The 20681-nt window shown below is 45.6% G+C and overlaps 1 protein-coding gene across 1 annotated transcript in view; it reads left to right on the plus strand.

Annotated features, from left to right (window-relative positions):
* Window positions 1–20681, plus strand: part of cacna2d3a (calcium channel, voltage-dependent, alpha 2/delta subunit 3a) — a 238163-nt gene that overhangs the window by 73097 nt on the left and 144385 nt on the right. The window contains exons 6-7 of the mRNA XM_039011568.1: window positions 6111–6122; window positions 8357–8473. Coding sequence (XP_038867496.1) covers window positions 6111–6122; window positions 8357–8473 — 129 coding nt within the window. The remainder of the gene's footprint in view (window positions 1–6110; window positions 6123–8356; window positions 8474–20681) is intronic.

Here is a 20681-nt window from a genome sequence, read left to right on the forward strand (position 1 = left end):
AGACCTCTTACCCCTCTCACTGACCAGACCAGACCAGACCAGACCTCTTACCCCTCTCACTGACCAGACCAGACCTCTTACCCCTCTCACTGACCAGACCAGACATCTTACCCCTCTCACTGACCAGACCAGACCTATTACCCCTCTCACTGACCACACCAGACCTCTTACCCCTCTCACTGACCAGACCAGCCCAGACCTCTTACCCCTCTCACTGACCAGACCAGACCTCTTACCCCTCTCACTGACCAGACCAGACCTCTTGCCCCTCTCACTGACCAGACCAGACCAGACCTCTTACCCCTCTCACTGACCACACCAGACCTCTTGCCCCTCTCACTGACCAGACCAGACCAGACCTCTTACCCCTCTCACTGACCAGACCAGACCTCTTGCCCTTTTCACTGACCAGACCAGACCAGACCAGACCTCTTACCCCTCTCACTGACCAGACCAGACCTCTTACCCCTCTCACTGGCCAGAGCAGACCAGACCAAACCTCTTACCCCTCTCACTGACCAGAGCAGACCTCTTACCCCTCTCACTGACCAGACCAGACCTCTTACCCCTCTCACTGACCAGACCAGACCAGACCTCTTACCCCTCTCACTGACCAGACCAGACCAGACCAGACCTCTTACCCCTCTCACTGACCAGACCAGACCTCTTACCCCTCTCACTGACCAGACCAGACATCTTACCCCTCTCACTGACCAGACCAGACCTATTACCCCTCTCACTGACCACACCAGACCTCTTACCCCTCTCACTGACCAGACCAGCCCAGACCTCTTACCCCTCTCACTGACCAGACCAGACCTCTTACCCCTCTCACTGACCAGACCAGACCTCTTGCCCCTCTCACTGACCAGACCAGACCAGACCTCTTACCCCTCTCACTGACCACACCAGACCTCTTGCCCCTCTCACTGACCAGACCAGACCAGACCTCTTACCCCTCTCACTGACCAGACCAGACCTCTTACCCCTCTCACTGACCAGACCAGACCTCTTACCCCTCTCACTGACCAGACCAGACCAGACCTCTTACCCCTCTCACTGACCAGACCAGACCTATTACCCCTCTCACTGACCAGAGCAGACTAGACCTCTTGCCCCTCTCACTGACCAGACCAGACCAGACCTCTTACCCCTCTCACTGACCAGACCAGACCTCTTACCCCTCTCACTGACCAGACCAGACATCTTACCCCTCTCACTGACCAGACCAGACCTCTTACCCCTCTCACTGACCACACCAGACCTCTTACCCCTCTCACTGACCAGACCAGCCCAGACCTCTTACCCCTCTCACTGACCAGACCAGACCTCTTACCCTCTCACTGACCAGACCAGACCTCTTACCCCTCTCACTGACCAGACCAGACCAGACCTCTTACCCCTCTCACTGACCAGACCAGACCTCTTACCCCTCTCACTGACCAGACCAGACCTCTTACCGCTCTCACTGACCGGAGCAGACCAGACCTCTTACCCCTCTCACTGACCAGACCAGACCTCTTACCCCTCTCACTGACCAGACCAGACCTCTTACCCCTCTCACTGACCAGACCAGACCTCTTGCCCCTCTCACTGACCAGACCAGACCAGACCTCTTACCCCTCTCACTGACCAGACCAGACCTCTTGCCCTTTTCACTGACCAGACCAGACCAGACCTCTTACCCCTCTCACTGACCAGACCAGACCAGACCTCTTACCCCTCTCACTGACCAGAGCAGACCAGACCAGACCTCTTACCCCTCTCACTGGCCAGAGCAGACCAGACCAGACCTCTTACCCCTCTCACTGACCAGAGCAGACCAGACCAGACCTCTTACCCCTCTCACTGACCAGACCAGACCAGACCTCTTGCACCTCTCACTGACCAGAGCAGACCAGACCAGTCCAGACCTCTTACCGCTCTCAGTGACCAGAGCTCAGTGACTCAGCTGAATGCTATGATAGTGAGTGTTATTCAGCCATTAACAGGTGTGTTAGAGCAGCGCTGGAGCAAAAGGTCAAGGGTTGGTTGCCTGTCTGTCATGCCTAATATACTCCATCCTGTCAGTCTTCAGTCCATCACTGTGATTGGCTACACATATGTCAATCTGTCAGTGTCATTGGTTGCTTGGCACTCGCTCTGTCACTGTGATTTGCTGCTGACTCATTGGTCAGTCACTTTGATTGGCTGCAAAGGCTGTTAGTTGCTGCTGTAATTGGCTACCAGAGCTCTTGCCTCATCCAGCTTTTGGCTCAATAGAGGAGGGTGTGTAAATGATCTCTCTTTCTCTCTCTTTCTCTGTCTCTCTCTCTTTGTTGCTGTCTCTCTCTGGTGGTGATAAGACTGTTCTCTGAGGAGTATTGTTGTAAGCAGATGCTAATATTTCATAGCAGCTCTCCAGTCCCCTCTCCTACCTCTCACCCATCTCTTTCCCCTGTCGCCCTTCATCACTCCCCTGACCCGCTAGAAGGGCATGTATTTCACACCACTGTGTGACCTCAGCTTCCCTCCCTCTATGTCCTTTCTCTCCCTCCTTCTCTCCTTTCCTCCCTCGCTTGTCCTATCCCCTCATCTTGCACTCTCTCTGATTTTACGTCAGAGGATCCATGAAGAGCAACATATCCATCTGCTGCATGCACCCCCCACTACCCCCCCCACCTAGTTTTCGCTTTCTTTTTCTCTCTCACAAGCATACACACACACATGTACACCCAGCCACTAAAGATAGAGGATCTTCAGCCTATTTAGTTTGTGTCGAGCAGAAACAGATGAGACTGAGTCTGAGGTTCAGGTTCAGGTGCATACTGGGTATATATTTTACAGCGCAGGTGATAAGAAGACTGGATCCAGAGTTGGGTTCGCAAAATATAGAAATACTGAAAAAATGGTTGTTAACAAAAACCATACTTGACCAAAATAGTAAGATCATCTCGATTCGAGGACTTTGCATTACTCTGTAACAGCTTTGGAAGTTAGGCTACTTCAAGCACAGCTCTCCTCAGATAAGGAACATGGGCATCGTATAATTGGTATTTTTGGTATTTATTAGGATCCACATTAGCCTCTGCAAAGGCATCAGCTACTCTTCCTGGGGTCCACATGAAACATGACATAATACGTAGTACAGGACATGATTAGTCAAGAACTGAAATACATTTAAAACATCACACATAGCCTACATGTCAGTATACACAGTATCTAGGTCTAATACATCGTGCAAATTACAATACAAGATATATAAAATGTCTGTGTCTCTTCACAGTCCCATTTGTGCAGGAAGGTGTCATTTTATCTGGTTTTTGAAACTGGTTTTATTGCTAGCTTGAGTAACCTGGGGTGGCAGAGAGTTCCATGTAGTCATGGCTCTATTTAATGTAGTCATAACTCTGTGTGTTTCCCAGCCTCTGTTCTGGACCTGGGGAAGAGACCTCTGGTTGCATGTCTGGTTGCATGTCTACTGATGAGTGTCTGAACTGTGTGACAACTGCTTGAACAGACAGTTCGGTACCTTCAACACGTCGCACAAAGACCAATAGTGATGCAGTCAATCTCTCCTCAACTTTGAGCCAGGAGAGACTGACACGCATGTGACTGACACTTTCCCTCCGTGTACATCTAAGTGTAATACGTGCTGCTTTGTTCTGGACCAACTGCAATTTACCTATGTCCTTCTCTGCCGCACATGACCACACAGCAGTACTCCAGGTGTGACAAAACTAGGGCCTGTAGGAACCTGTCTGGTCGACTGAGATGTCAAGAAGGCAGAGAAAAGCACTATCATGGTGAGACCTCTTCTCATTTTAGCAACCATTGAGTCTATATGTTTTGACCATAAACGCTTGCCTACCTAGGGTTACACCCAGTACTTTAGTCTCCAACTTGCTCAATAGCCACATTATTCAATAATAGATCTAAAGGTTTAGTGTTGAGTGAGTGATTTGTCCCAAAAATTCTGCTTTTAGTTTTTTTGATGTTTATCACCAGCCCATTGCTAGTTACCCATTCTAAAACTGACCGGAGCACTATGATGTTTATCACCAGCCCATTGCTAGTTACCCATTCTAAAACTGACCGGAGCACTATGTTGTTTATCACCAGCCCATTGCTAGTTACCCATTCTAAAACTGACCGGAGCACTATGATGTTTATCACCAGCCCATTGCTAGTTACCCATTCTAAAACTGACCGGAGCACTATGTTGTTTATCACCAGCCCATTGCTAGTTACCCATTCTAAAACTGACCGGAGCACTATGATGTTTATCACCAGCCCATTGCTAGTTACCCATTCTAAAACTGACCGGAGCACTATGTTGTTTATCACCAGCCCATTGCTAGTTACCCATTCTAAAACTGACCGGAGCACTATGTTGTTTATCACCAGCCCATTGCTAGTTACCCATTCTAAAACTGACCGGAGCACTATGTTGTTTATCACCAGCCCATTGCTAGTTACCCATTCTAAAACTGACCGGAGCACTATGTTAGGTGTCTCAATGCACAGGGATAATATAGTCAAAGGCAATACTACAGCACAATTGACATGACCATTTTCTTATTTTATTTAACTTTTATTTATACAGGTTCTTCTCATTGAGATAACATCTCTTTTTCAAGAGAGACCTGGTCCAACAACAGCAGGGGGAACAACGTTTCAGACAGAACAACTTACATACACGAACACAACATTGAACAAAACTATAGACACACATACAATACAACAATTACATATTACGTAAAGAAACACAAATGTCATAACTAAAAAACAGCTGTCCTAAAGACAATTACACTCTTCGATGATATCTACATCGACCAAGTGTTTAAACTCCACAAACGTGACTAGATCATCAAATTTTAAAATGTTCAGGAGAGAATTCCAGGACCACGGAGCTGAGTAACTAAAACTATTTCTACCATGACCTGTTCTAATTCTTGGTACTGTTAAAAGCAAATGAGAATGGGACCGTAATTGATATTTATTTACTGACCTGATTAAAAAAAAACGGAGATAAAATGGCATTTTACCCAATATGGCCTTATAAATCAGGGTATACCAGTGTTTAAGCCTACGCAAGGTCAATGACGACCAGCCAACAGCGCTGTAGAGATCACAGTGATGTGTTACACGGTTTTGATAATGAACCTGAGGGCCACATGATATACTGAATCAAGTGCTCCCAGGGTAGTGGTTGAGGCCTCTACAGTATATATAAGTTCACTAAAATCTAAAACCGCCAGTAATGTACATCGTACCAGCTCCTTCTTGGCCTCCAGAGAAAACAAGCCTTATGCCGGTAATAAAAACCTATTCTCAGCTTGAGCTTCCTCATCAAGTTCTCTACATTCACAGTGAAGCTCAGTTTATCATCAGCCCACACTCCCAAATATGTGTACACTTTAATTTGCTCTATAGTATGTCCAACCAATGTAGCAATGACATGATTTGTAACATGCCTAGCATTTGAAAATACCATGCATTTTGTTTTACCTGAATTTAGAACCAGCTTTAAATCATACAGATTCTGTTGTATGGTGTTAAATGCTCTTTGGGCATTTTCAAAAGCTAAAGAAAAACTAAACCACTTGAATAAAGAACAGTATCATCTGCATAAAAATGAACATCCACTGTTTCAATATGATCCTCAATGTTGTTGATATACAAAATGAACAACAGTGGGCCCAAAATAGAACCTTACGAAACACCTGAATCAGATTTACAACCATCCGCCATTACACGTTGTATATGATTTGATAGGTCATTTATAAACCAATCTAGAGGCTTTTTATTTTTTACAATTTTATTTAACCTTTATTTAACTAGGCAAGTCAATTAATAACAATTTATAAAACGCATGACCATTCATTCCACAACATGTTAACCTTTGCACCAACACAGCATGGTCCACGGTGTCAAATGCCTTCGACAAATCAATAAAGACACACAGGGTAACTTCTTGTCAAGAGCCCAGTGGATGTCATTTAAAACCTTCAATGTTGCTGAAACAGTGCTGTGGCCAGACCTAAAACCTGATTGCATTCCATTTAAGATGTTGTTTTCTTGGAGGTAGGCCTTCAGCTGCCTACTAACTAAGGACTCCAGTACCTTAGACAGTACAGACAGTTGTGATATGGGCCGATAGTTGCCAAGTAGCAAAGGATCTCCACCTTCCAGGAGAGGCAGTACTAAAGCAGATTTCCATAACTTAGGGATTTCCTTAATGTCAAGCGTGAGGTTAAAAATACACGTTAAGAGGGAGCAATGATATCTACAGCTAGGTGTAAGAGGCAGGGGTCTGGTTCATCAGGGCCACGGGATTTCTTTCTATCAATTTCTTTCAGGGCTTTAGGCACTTGTGAAACAGAGAAGGATGAGAAGGAGAACCTGGTGAGGAAGGAGTGCACAGGGGTGTCAGGTCAATTCACAGGGGGGCTTTCATATTTTCAAATAAACTGCCTGTATCTAGAAAATGCTGATTTAAGGCTTTCAGAATAGAGGTTCTCTCAGTTACAATCTGTGTGTCTACCAACAATTGTTTGGGAAACAAAAAAAGTTTGCACTCCCAACCTTTCACTACTTGCCTAACTTTGGAGGGATTATTTAAATGATCCGAAGTAGATTTAAGACAGTGGTCTGCTTTGGCCAATACCTAACTCGTTAATTAAAACAAAGGCTTAATTGACATAAACGTGAGCATTGCTGGTAAACAATGAAATCACCGATATGAAACGCAAAAAAACAAATAACAAGAGGCGCGAACTGATTGACGAAAAATGCATGGAATTCGGACATATCCCTCCACACCTCCCACACTCGAAAGACAATACTATTGCACAATTGACATTACAATGGCCAATATCTAACTCTCCAGTTAATTTAAATGATGCCGTGTAGTACATAGAATCCTACGATAATTCACTCTACAATGAACAGGAGTAAATGTTTACGTCTCTCACTCTGCAGTCTTTCTGTTGGGCAGCAGCAGCCTAAACAGTGGGTGTCTTACTCGTTAAAGCCATTTCATTTAGTTGCATTTCCTCTTGCTTTCCTTTTTGGTGGCGACCAGTTTTGCAGATCATGAACGAAATCCAAAATTTCTTTCTCTCTTTCTCTCTCGCTCTCTCTTGCTCTCGCTCTCTCTTGCTCTCTCTCTATTCATCTCTATGTCATCCCTTCCCTCTCTGGGTAGCTATAGGATGGCGTGAGAGCGTTGCGTCTAAGCCCTTTGGCAGAACATTAGAGAGGCCAGTGCCATTTGATACCCCGGTAATCTTCCATTAAATCCCCTTGAGACTCAAACACAGCCGCCCTCAGCTCCACAGGGAAACATTATTCCTCAGATGATCGTTAGAAAAACACGTTCCAACCAGGCACAGAGTGTGTGTGTGTGTGTCTGTCTGTGTGTGTGTCTGTCTGTGTGTGTGTCTGTGTGTGTGTGTGACTGTGTGTGTATATGTGTGTGTATATGTGTGTGTGTGTGTGTGTGTGTGTGTCTGTGTGTGTGTGTGACTGTGTGTGTGTATATGTGTGTGTATATGTGTGTGTGTGTGTGTGTGTGTGTGTGTGTGTGTGTGTGTGTGTGTGTGTGTGTGTGTGTGTGTGTGTGTGTGTGTGTGTGTGTGTGTGTGTGTGTGTGTGTGTCTGTGTCTGTGTATGTATGTGTGTGTGTCTGTGTGTGTGTGTGTGTCTGTGTGTGTGTGTGTGTCTGTGTGTGTGTGTGTGTGTGTGTGTGTGTGTCTGTGTCTGTGTCTGTGTGTGTGTGTGTGTGTGTCTGTGTGTGTGTGTGTCTGTGTGTGTGTGTGTGTCTGTGTGTGTGTGTGTGTGTGTGGGTGTGTGTGTGGGTGTGTGTGTGTGTGTGTCTGTATGTGTGTGTGTGTGTGTGTGTGTGTGTGTGTGTGTGTGTGTGTGTGTGTGTGTGTGTGTGTGTGTGTGTGCTGAGAGTTTGTGGCATGTACAAGTGCTGGAATTATTAGGACTTAATGTCACCGCCCCAATGAGGTTGGTGGTGAATGTAAGCACCCCACTGTTACACAGTAATGAGATTTAACAGAGCTGATGTGGTCACTGGACATGGTGAGGCCTGATTTATGCTGTGTGTGTGTGCAAAGATAATGCTTTGCTAAGTGTGCATGTGTGTGCGTGCGTGCGTGTGTGTTGGTGGGGTCGATATGTCACTGGCTGGGGTTGGAATGGGTTTTGTGGTTGCCATTTGAGTTAGTTAGGTTACATTGTTGGTCAAAATATATTAATACATGACATTTTAATGCATTTTCTGATTTTGCGTGTTTTCTTACAAATGTTCTTGCTACAATGTGTATAATGAGGTCGTATGTGTGTGTACGTGTGTTTCTTACAGAAGTATAAGGAGTTTGAGCGAGCGGTGCGTGTAGAAGAGATAGATGGATTGAGGTTGGTGAAGAAGCTGGCTGAGAACATGGAGGAGATGTTCCACAAGAAGTCTGAAGCCATGAAGGTGAGTCAGTCAAGTCAACTGTCAAGTCTACTGAGTCAGTCAAGTCAATTCTGCACTACTGGAACAGAGGAAATGGAACAACTGTTAGAGAACACCAACTGAACACACTGGACCTGTTCAAACCAGTTTACACAGCCAGATCGCCCTTGATACAAGTCAGTATTCAACGTCCATCCATGTCTGAGGACGTTGGGAGATGACATGGAAACCGGCCACTAAGGGCAACAGCGAGCTCTGTTACCTTCAAGTAGGTTTTGGTTTGCTAGAGCGTGGTGGATGGGCAGAAGCATCTGCCTCTGATTCTAACGGTTGAAAGTTCAAATCCAGAAATAGAAAGTAGATTTTTGATTTAAGCCTATCCCAAACCTTAACCAGTCATAGTTAATTTCTAGCCTTAAGATTTCGGAGTTAATGCCTAAACTTAACCTTAAACAGTTCGAAATTTGACGTTTGAGAAACATGGAAGAACGTCTAATTCTTGCGTGAGACTGTGAGAGCTAGTTGAGTTTGCAACATACATCAGCATGTAACCACATCAGAGACCATACAGTATGGTGATTATGATGGATTGCATAGCTGTAATATGGTGTCTACCACTTTATGCTGACTCAATGAACTTACCTTGTAAGAATGAACTCACTTCATTCTGCAACAACAAACACCTCTCTCTCTCTCTGTGAGGCTGAGAGCCTATCTATCTATCTATCTATCTATCTATCTATCTATCTATCTATCTATCTATCTATCTATCTATCTATCTATCTATCTATCTATCTATCTATCTATCTATCTATCTATCTATCTATCTATCTATCTATCTATCTATCTATCTATCTATCTATCTATCTATCTATCTATCTATCTATCTTTTTATCTATCTATGAATCCATCCACCCATCTATCCGTCCACCCATCCAGCCGTCCACCCATCCAGCCAGCCATCCATCCCTTGGTGTCTGTGTCACTCTATTGATCCCCTCTATCCCAACTATCTAAGAGGCCACTTTGGGACAGATTTAGGAGCTGTGTGTGTGTGTTTAATGGGGAGGGAGGGGTAGTGAAGGATGGAACCACGGCTCTCTGCTTTTATAACTGCAGGTGATAGATCCTATCAGAGCTTACATGCTGCTGTTAACAGAAATTGGATTTCTATCTGAGTGTGTGTGTGTGTGTGTGTTTGTGTGTGTGTGTGTGTGTGTGTGTGTGTGTGTGTGTGTGTGTGTGTGTGTGTGTGTGTGTGTGTGTGTGTGTGTGTGTGTGTGTGTGTGTGTGTGTGTGTGTGTGTGCTTGTAGGTTTACATTAGTGGATTCGGCTATTTCAGCCACACCCGTTGCTGACAGGTCATGTAGTTTTGGTTATGTAGTTCAGCTTAATTAACCTAGGTGTATGGCAGGACTTTTGGGGAAGTTGAAGCTCATTTACTGTATTTCTACACAATTTAAAAAACATTAAAATTATATTTGGAGAACAGCAAAAACAAACAAAATGACCCCAGCCATTCATGATCATTAATGTCCATTCTACAGACCTTTAAACCTGATATTGCGGTGATCTTCAATGGCCGTTCCACAGACCTTTAAACCTGATATTGCAGCCATTGATGATCACCGCAATATCAGGTTTAAAGGTCTGTGGAACCGCGTGTACAATGTCAACCACTACTCAACCTCATCATAAATTGACTGATTTACTTGTGGAACGGCACATACAGTGCAACGTGAAATAGATGCTTAATACACAGTATCAAGTCACAACAAGGCCGATTTCAAATGCTTACATCAATGTGAAAGTAACTGGAGCAAAAAACAGCTGACCCGAATGCAATCTGCCACATTTATCCTACACATGCATTTCAAAGGACTTAATCTACAAGGACATATTAAGACATACAAAATCGACCAAAGAATGACGAAAATCACAAAATACAAAAGGAAACTCTACACATTTAAACCATGTCCGTGATTCAGCACCTCTGAATGGACAGCGCCTCGGTACAGGTAGTCATAGTTCCGTGGGGTGGTGCTGAATGGACAGCGCCTCAGTACAGGTAGTCATAGTTCCGTGGTGTGGTGCTGAATGGACAGCGCCTCAGTACAGGTAGTCATAGTTCCGTGGCGTGGTGCTGAATGGACAGCGCCTCAGTACAGGTAGTCATAGTTCCGTGGTGTGGTGCTGAATGGACAGCGCCTCAGTACAGGTAGTCATAGTTCCGTGGCGTGGTGCTGAATGGACAGCGCCTCAGTACAGGTAGTCATAGTTCCGTGGTGTGGTGCTGAATGGACAGCGCCTCAGTACAGGTAGTCATAGTTCCGTGGTGTGGTGCTGAATGGACAGCGCCTCAGTACAGGTAGTCATAGTTCCGTGGTGTGGTGCTGAATGGACAGCGCCTCAGTACAGGTAGTCATAGTTCCGTGGTGTGGTGCTGAATGGACAGCGCCTCAGTACAGGTAGTCATAGTTCCGTGGTGTGGTGCTGAATGGACAGCGCCTCGGTACAGGGACTCATAGTTCCGTGGTGTGGTGCTGAATGGACAGCGCCTCGGTACAGGGAGTCATAGTTCCGTGGTGTGGTGCTGAATGGACAGCGCCTCGGTACAGGTAGTCATAGTTCCGTGGTGTGGTGCTGAATGGACAGCGCCTCGGTACAGGGAGTCATAGTTCCGTGGTGTGGTGCTGAATGGACAGCGCCTCGGTACAGGTAGTCATAGTTCCGTGGTGTGGTGCTGAATGGACAGCGCCTCGGTACAGGGAGTCATAGTTCCGTGGTGTGGTGCTGAATGGACAGCGCCTCAGTACAGGTAGTCATAGTTCCGTGGTGTGGTGCTGAATGGACAGCGCCTCGGTACAGGGAGTCATAGTTCCGTGGTGTGGTGCTGAATGGACAGAGCCTCAGTACAGGTAGTCATAGTTCCGTGGTGTGGTGCTGAATGGACAGCGCCTCAGTACAGGTAGTCATAGTTCCGTGGTGTGGTGCTGAATGGACAGCGCCTCAGTACAGGTAGTCATAGTTCCGTGGTGTGGTGCTGAATGGACAGCGCCTCAGTACAGGTAGTCATAGTTCCGTGGTGTGGTGCTGAATGGACAGCGCCTCGGTACAGGGAGTCATAGTTCCGTGGTGTGGTGCTGAATGGACAGAGCCTCGGTACAGGTAGTCATAGTTCCGTGGTGTGGTGCTGAATGGACAGCGCCTCGGTACAGGGAGTCATAGTTCCGTGGTGTGGGGCTGAATGGACAGCGCCTCGGTACAGGGAGTCATAGTTCCGTGGTGTGGTGCTGAATGGACAGCGCCTCAGTACAGGTAGTCATAGTTCCGTGGTGTGGTGCTGAATGGACAGCGCCTCAGTACAGGTAGTCATAGTTCCGTAGTGTGGTGCTGAATGGACAGCGCCTCAGTACAGGTAGTCATAGTTCCGTGGTGTGGTGCTGAATGGACAGCGCCTCAGTACAGGTAGTCATAGTTCCGTAGTGTGGTGCTGAATGGACAGCGCCTCAGTACAGGTAATCATTGTTTTGTGGCGTGGCGCCTCTATCTCGAACCCAACTATAGAATTATTCCGTTTGTGGGCAGTTAGACATTTTTGGGGCACAGTTAGGTAGCCTGCAATATGAAGGCCAAGGCACTCAGACCCTGTGTTGGGGAGAGCTACCGGCCTGTTGGTTTTCGCTAGATTGGGGTCGGAGCGAAAAGCTAGCTCTCCAGGAACAGGGTTGGAGAGCCCTGGCATAGGCTTATATTGAAATTGTAACTGGCACACAGAGCTTTAGAAATGGTAGGATCAATTGTAAATTGGCACTGAAAATGGTTTCCGACCCCCTGCTAAAGGCTATATGAAGCCACCCTTATGAAACGGCGCATACAGTCTACTATGACAGTGTCATTGTCTCGGGCGCTTTCCACTGTTCCACATAATGTTAGCGCCCAGCTAATTTTAGCATTTGCCCGTCTGCAATATTTGCCAGGGAAGGAAAACATTCTGCATGGTGGCGCTGAGAATATTTAAATATTGCATCAACGAACAAGGCGGCTCGTAGAATACTGAAACATTTTGTATCAACAAGGCGGCTCTGAGAATACTGAAACATTGTATCAACAAGAAGCTCTGAGAATACTGAAACATTGTATCAACAAGGTGGCTCTGAGAATACTGAAACATTGTATCAACAAGGTGGCTCTGAGAATATTAATATTGCGACATAGTAGCCAACTAGGAGGTGTCACGCGCATGTTTTTTCCCGGGCCAACTTGTCTCTGTCTGATATTATAGCTTTTCATAAGCAGCAGTTGCACTATCTGGGTGCTCATTATATAAAAGCAGTAGTATACATCCACTATAGCTAAAAAACTTAATATTTAATGATGTTTTACCAGCAAAATGGATCTGTTAGAATATCTCATTTTAATTCAGGAAGATGGACAAACAAGACTGATAGAGTGAGAGGTGGAAATGCATTATTCCAGAGACAGGCAGTCTACAGGTGGGGATTGGGGATGCTGGCAGAGGATCATAGCTGCAGGAAGTAGGGCAGCTGAGGGTGCTGCAGCACCTCCTGAAAAATAATAAACAAAATATATATATAAAAAAATTTGAGGGTGGTGAAATCAATTTTTTCACAAAAGTAGTGCACTGGTCCTTTATTTGTATTAGCAGACCATATAGATGTTTGCAGCGCTGGCAAAAACTTGTTTTCAGCATCTCTGCTTTGGCAAAAAAGGTAGTTGTATAATTAAGAGCAGTACCTTGCAGGATCCAATAGTTGGAATTGTAAGAGTGGTTGCCATGTCCATTTTCTCTACTATTGACATTCTAATGGCATCCAGAAAGAACAAAACCCTGTACTCAAACATTTACATCAGAAGGTGCAACGTTATGGGCAAAGACACAAAACATTCCATCAAATTACATATTTTTATTGATCAAATAACATTGAAAACAACCCCTTTTTTTGTGCAGTATTAATATACCAGCCTTAGAAACCACTTTATGTAAATATACATTACTGTTTTGCACATAAGCTGGTCATCTAGGTTTGTACCTGTACTGCAGGAGGCTGCTCATCTAGGTTTGTGCCTGTACTGCAGGGGCTGCTCATCTAGGTTTGTACCTGTACTGCAGGAGGCTGGTCATCTAGGTTTGTACCTGTACTGCAGGATGCTGCTCATTTAGGTTTGTACCTGTACTGCAGGAGGCTGCTCATCTAGGTTTGTACCTGTACTGCAGGAGGCTGGTCATCTAGGTTTGTACCTGTACTGCAGGAGGCTGCTCATCTAGGTTTGTACCTGTACTGCAGGAGGCTGCTCATCTAGGTTTGTACCTGTACTGCAGGAGGCTGCTCATCTAGGTTTGTACCTGTACTGCAGGAGGCTGGTCATCTAGGTTTGGACCTGTACTGCAGGAGGCTGCTCATCTAGGTTTGGACCTGTACTGCAGGAGGCTGCTCATCTAGGTTTGTACCTGTACTGCAGGAGGCTGCTCATCTAGGTTTGGACCTGTACTGCAGGAGGCTGCTCATCTAGGTTTGTACCTGTACTGCAGGAGGCTGGTCATCTAGGTTTGTACCTGTACTGCAGGAGGCTGATCATCTAGGTTTGGACCTGTACTGCAGGAGGCTGCTGAGGGGAGAACAGCTCATAATAATGGCCAGAACAGAGCAGATGGAATGGCATCAAACACCTGGAAACCGTGGAAACCATGTGTTTGATGTATTTGGCACCATTCCGCTAATTCCACTCTAGTCATTACTACGGGCCCATTCTCCCCAATTAAGGTGCCACCAACCTCCTGTGACCTTTAGACTTTCCATCACCATGAAGAAAAAATCAGATGAACTGTTTTGTACAGATAATTATCACACTCAAGTTACAAATGCTGGTAAACACAAAACAAATCACAAAAGTAGTGCACTGGGCCTTTACTAGTCCTGCATTAGTGGACTGAGATAGGGAAAGGGGAAAGGGTGACACCTAGTCAGTTGTACAACTGAATGCCTTCAACTGAAATGTGTCTTCCGCATTTAACCCAACCCCTCTGAATCAGAAAGACATCTTCAGTGCAGGCATTTTGTCGCTGCAAGACTATGTCGCTCTTGCTGCTGGTGATTCTCTGATCCACCTCTATGCAGATGACACCATTCTGTATACTTCTGGCCCCTCTTTGGACATTGTGTTAACTAACCTCCAGACGAGCTTCAGTGCCATACAACTCTCCTTCCGTGGCCTCCAACTGCTCTTAAATGCAAGTAAAACTAAATGCATGCTATTCAATCGATCACTGCCCGCACCTGCCCGCCCATCCAGCATCACTACTCTGGACGGCTCTGACTTAGAATACGTGGACAACTATAAATACCTATGTGTCTGGTTAGACTGTAAACTCTCCTTCCAGACTCACATTAAGCATCTCCAATCCAAAATTAAATCTAGAATCGGCTTCCTATATCGCAACAAAGCATCCCTCACTCATGCTGCCAAACATATCCTCGTAAAACTGGCCATCCTACTGATCCTCGACTTCGGCGATGTCATTTACAAAATAGCCTCCAACACTCTACTCAACAAATTGGATGCAGTCTATCACAGTGCCATCCGTTTTGTCACCAAGCCCCATACACTACCCACCATTGCGACCTGTACGCTCTCGTTGGTTGGCCCTCGCTTCATACTCATCGCCAAACCCACTGGCTACAGGTCATCTACAAGTCTCTGCTAGGTAAAGCCCCGCCTTATCTCAGCTCACTGGTCACCATAGCAGCACCCACCCGTAGCACACGCTCCAGCAGGTATATCTCACCGGTCACCCCCAAAGCCAATTCCTCCTTTGGTCGCCTTTCCTTCCAGTTCTCTGCTGCCAATGACTGGAACGAACTGCAAAAATCACTGAAGCTGGAGACTCATATCTCCCTCACTAACTTTAAGCACCAGCTGTCAGAGCAGCTCACAGATCACTGCACCTGTACATAGCCCATCTGTAGACGGCCCATCTATCTACCTCATCCCCATGCTGTATTTATTTATTTATCTTCCTCCTTTGCACCCAAGTATCTCTACTTGCACATTCATCTTCTGCACATCTACCATTCTAGTGTTTAATTCCTATATTGTAATTACTTCGCCACCATTGCCTATTTACTCCCTTAACTCCCTTATCTTACCTCATTTGCACTCACTGTATATAGACTTTTTTGTTTTCTTATTTTTTCTACTGTATTATTGACTGTATGTTTTGTTTATTCCATGTGTAACTCTTTGTTGTTGTATGTGTCGAATTGCTATGCTTTATCTTGGCCAGGTCGCAGTTGCAAATGAGAACTTGTTCTCAACTAGCCTACCTGGTTAAATAAAGGTGAAATAAAATAAATAAATAAAAATGTGTAACCGATGTGAAATGGCTAGCTAGTTTGCGGGGTTTCTTGCTAATAGCATTTCAATCGGTGACGTCAATCGCTCTGAGACCTTGAAGTAGTTGTTCCCCTTGCTCTGCAAGGGCCGCGGCTTTTGTGAGCGATGGGTAACGATGCTTCGAGGGTGGCTGTTGTCGATGTGTGCAGAGGGTTCGTGGTTCGAGCCCAGGTAGGGGCGCGGAGAGGGACGGAAGCTATACTGTTACAAATGCACATTTGTGATAGCCTACAATTGTTATTGTCTTTGAAACCAAAAACAGAACAATATCCTCTAATAGAGAGTTCAGTTGTGTTTATGTTCATACCAATATCTTACCTGAAACCAAAAATGCACTAGCCTACTGGGCGACGGGCGACTGAATGAAATGAACAATTAGGCCTACAGCTATCACAACCTATAATTTAAAAGCAATAAAATAGCTTTTGGTTTCGATTGGTCACCAAAAAAATGAACTAAAACCTCGAAAGTCATGAATCTACAATACCCTCGTTCACATGTTGTTCAACATAGGGGGATTATTGGAGCTGTCATTTGTGATTGCAAACGTGTGCTTTAAACAATGGACATTTGTTGATTGCTAGGCATGCAAATAAGATGATTTCTTGATGCATTTGAAACGAGGTCTAGTTGTGGCCGCAACCGGACTAGAATGTGAGGACTCATGGTGGAATGCATCGCTTACTGCCGTGAGGGCAATACGCACAATATCGTTTGTGAACTGCAGCACCCCAAACGATTAATTCTAGAGTTCGAGTTTGTTGAGCAGAGGCTGTGTATGTTTTGGTTCAACAAAGGTGTGTCCATAATAACATTCAATAATCAACTAATTACATTAATTCTTGCACCATGTGATCAATGATCAGTTTGAAACTTTTTATTCTCTATGCTGCCTGCAGCATGATCTATTTTCCTGCGCACATGACCGGTCAAAAGTTTAATAACACCTACTCATTCAAAGATTTTTCTTTATTTTACTATTTTCCAAATTGTTAAATAACAGTGAAAGAAATCAAAACCATGAAATAAAACATATGGAATCATGTAGTAACCTAAAAAGTGTTAAACAAATTAAATATATTTGATATTTGAAAATATTCAAGTAGCCACCCTTTGCCTTGATGACAGCTTTGCACATGCTTTGCATTCTCTCAAACAGATTTACCTGGAATGCTTTTCCAACAGTCTTGAAGGAATTCCCACATATGATGAGCACTTTTCCTTCACTCTGCGGTCCGACTCATCCCAGAACATCTCAATTTGGTTGAGGTCAGGGGATTGTGGAGGCCAGATCATCTGATGCAGCACAGTTGCAGTGTGTTGGGTCATTGTCCTGTTGAAAAACAAATGATAGTCCCACTAAGCCCAAACCAGATGGGATGGTGTATTGCTGCAGAATGCTGTGGTAACCATGCTGGTTAAGTGTGCTTTGAACTCTAAATAAATCACAGACAGTGTCACCAGCAAAGCACCCCTACACCATAACACCTCCTCCTCCATACTTTACGGTGGGAAATACACATGCGGAGATCATCCGTTCACCCACATTGCATCTCACAAGACACGGCAGTTGGAACGAAAAATCGCAAATTTGGACTCCAAACCAAAGGAGACATTTCCACCGGTCTAATGTCCATTGCTTGTGTTTGTTTGCCCAAGCAAGTCTCTTCTTCTTATTGGTGTCCTTTAGTAGTAGTTTCTTTGCAGCAATTCGACCATGAAGGCCTGATTCACACAGTCTCCTACAGAACAGTTGATGTTGAGATGTGTCTGTTACTTGAACTCTGTGAAGCATTTATTTGGGCTGCAATTTCTGAGGCTGGTAACTCTAATGAACTTATCCTCTGCATCAGAGGTAACTGGGTCTTCCATTCCTGTGGCGGTCCTCGTGAGATATAGTTTCATCATAGCGCTTGATGGTTTTTGCGACTGCACTTGAAGAAACTTTCAAAGTTCTTGAAATGTTTCGTATTGACTGATCTTCATATCTTGAAGTAATGATGGACTGTCGTTTCTCTTTGCTTATTTGAGCTGTTTTTGCCATAATATGGACTTGGTCTTTAACCAATTAGGGCTATCTTCTGTATGCCCACCCCTACCTTGTCATAACACAACTGATTGGTTCAAATGCATTAAGAACGAAAGATATTCCACATATTAACTTTTATCAAGGAACACCAGTTAATTGAAATGTATTCCAGGTGACTACCTCATGAAGCTGGTTGAGAGAATGCCAAGAGTGGGAAAAGCTGTCATCAAGGATTTTAAGAATCTAAACTATAACATATATTTTGATTTGTTTAACACTTTCTATGAATACAATATATGATTCCATATGTGTTCTTTCATAGTTTTGATGTCTTCACTATTATTCTACAATTTGGAAAATAGTAAAAATAAGAAAAATCCTTGAATGAGTAGGTGTTCTAAAACTTTTGACCGGTAGTGTATATGTCCGACAGTTGTTTGTTGGAGCACGTCTCTGGAGCCGCTGAGGCGGAGAAGCGTATATTAACCCTGCTGTATGACTCATTGCAGCCAGCACTAGCAACGACTTAAATGAACGAAACACTCAGAAAAAACTAATAATGACTCTCAGTCAGTAAGTCAGTAAGTAGTTGTTAAAAAATAACGAATTCTTCACAAACTGCACATCACTAATTGGAATGATTTTAGTCTACAATTTATTGCCTACTTAAATGTTTGGGTCTGCTATAAGTGTGTTATCAGTTCAAAGCCCTGACTCTAGCCCTGACTCTCTACCCTCACTCTCTACCCTGACTCTCTACCCTGACTCTCTAGCCCTGACTCTCTACCCTGACTCTCTACCCTGACTCTCTACCCTGACTCTCTATCCCTGACTCTCTACCCTGACTCTCTACCCTGACTCTCTACCCTGACTCTCTAGCCCTGACTCTCTAGCCCTGACTCTCTAGCCCTGACTCTCTACCCTCACTCTCGACCCTGACTCTCTAGCCCTGACTCTCTACCCTCACTCTCTACCCTGACTCTCTACCCTGACTCTCTAGCCCTGACTCTCTACCCTCACTCTCTACCCTGACTCTCTACTCTGACTCTCTAGCCCTGACTCTCTAGCCCTGACTCTCTACCCTGACTCTCTACTCTGACTCTCTAGCCCTGACTCTCTAGCCCTGACTCTCTAGCCCTGACTCTCTACCCTCACTCTCTACCCTGACTCTCTACTCTGACTCTCTAGCCCTGACTCTCTACCCTCACTCTCTACCCTGACTCTCTACTCTGACTCTCTAGCCCTGACTCTCTAGCCCTGACTCTCTACCCTGACTCTCTACTCTGACTCTGTAGCCTTGACTCTCTACCCTCACTCTCTACCCTGACTCTCTACTCTGACTCTCTAGCCCTGACTCTCTACCCTCACTCTCTACCCTGACTCTCTAGCCCTGACTCTCTAGCCCTGACTCTCTACCCTCACTCCCTAGCCCTGACTCTCTACCCTGACTCTCTACCCTCACTCTCTAGCCCTGACTCTCTACCCTGACTCTCTACTCTGACTCTCTACCCTGACTCTCTACCCTGACTCTCTACCCTGACTCTCTACCCTGACTCTCTAGCCCTGACTCTCTACCCTGACTCTCTACTCTGACTCTCTAGCCCTGACTCTCTAGCCCTGACTCTCTACCCTGACTCTCTACTCTGACTCTCTAGCCCTGACTCTCTAGCCCTGACTCTCTACCCTCACTCTCTACCCTGACTCTCTACTCTGACTCTCTAGCCCTGACTCTCTACCCTCACTCTCTACCCTGACTCTCTACTCTGACTCTCTAGCCCTGACTCTCTAGCCCTGACTCTCTACCCTGACTCTCTACTCTGACTCTGTAGCCTTGACTCTCTACCCTCACTCTCTACCCTGACTCTCTACTCTGACTCTCTAGCCCTGACTCTCTACCCTCACTCTCTACCCTGACTCTCTAGCCCTGACTCTCTAGCCCTGACTCTCTACCCTCACTCCCTAGCCCTGACTCTCTACCCTGACTCTCTACCCTCACTCTCTAGCCCTGACTCTCTACTCTGACTCTCTACCCTGACTCTCTACCCTGACTCTCTACCCTGACTCTCTACTCTGACTCTCTACTCTGACTCTCTACCCTGACTCTCTACTCTGACTCTCTACCCTGACTCTCTAGCCCTGACTCTCTACCCTGACTCTCTACTCTGACTCTCTACCCTGACTCTCTACCCTGACTCTCTACCCTGACTCTCTAGCTATGACTCTCTACCCTGACTCTCTACCCTGACTCTCTACTCTGACTCTCTACCCTGACTCTCTACCCTGACTCTCTACCCTCACTCCCTACCCTGACTCTCTACCCTGACTCTCTACCCTGACTCTCTACCCTGACTCTCTACCCTGACTCTCTACCCTGACTCTCTAGCCCTGACTCACTACCTTGACTCTCTAGCCCTGACTCTCTACCCTGACTCTCTACCTTGACTCTCTAGCCCTGACTCTCTACTCTGACTCTCTAGCCCTGACTCTCTAGCCCTGACTCTCTACCCTGACTCTCTAGCCCTGACTCTCTAGCCCTGACTCTCTACCCTGACTCTCTACTCTGACTCTCTACCCTGACTCTCTACCCTGACTCTCTACCCTGACTCTCTAGCTATGACTCTCTACCCTGACTCTCTACCCTGACTCTCTACCCTGACTCTCTACTCTGACTCTCTACTCTGACTCTCTACCCTGACTCTCTACCCTCACTCTCTACCCTGACTCTCTACCCTCACTCTCTACCCTGACTCTCTACCCTGACTCTCTACCCTGACTCTCTACCC

Source organism: Salvelinus namaycush, chromosome 16 (genome assembly GCF_016432855.1).
Source record: "Salvelinus namaycush isolate Seneca chromosome 16, SaNama_1.0, whole genome shotgun sequence".
In the NCBI taxonomy this organism is placed as follows: Eukaryota; Metazoa; Chordata; class Actinopteri; order Salmoniformes; family Salmonidae; genus Salvelinus; species Salvelinus namaycush.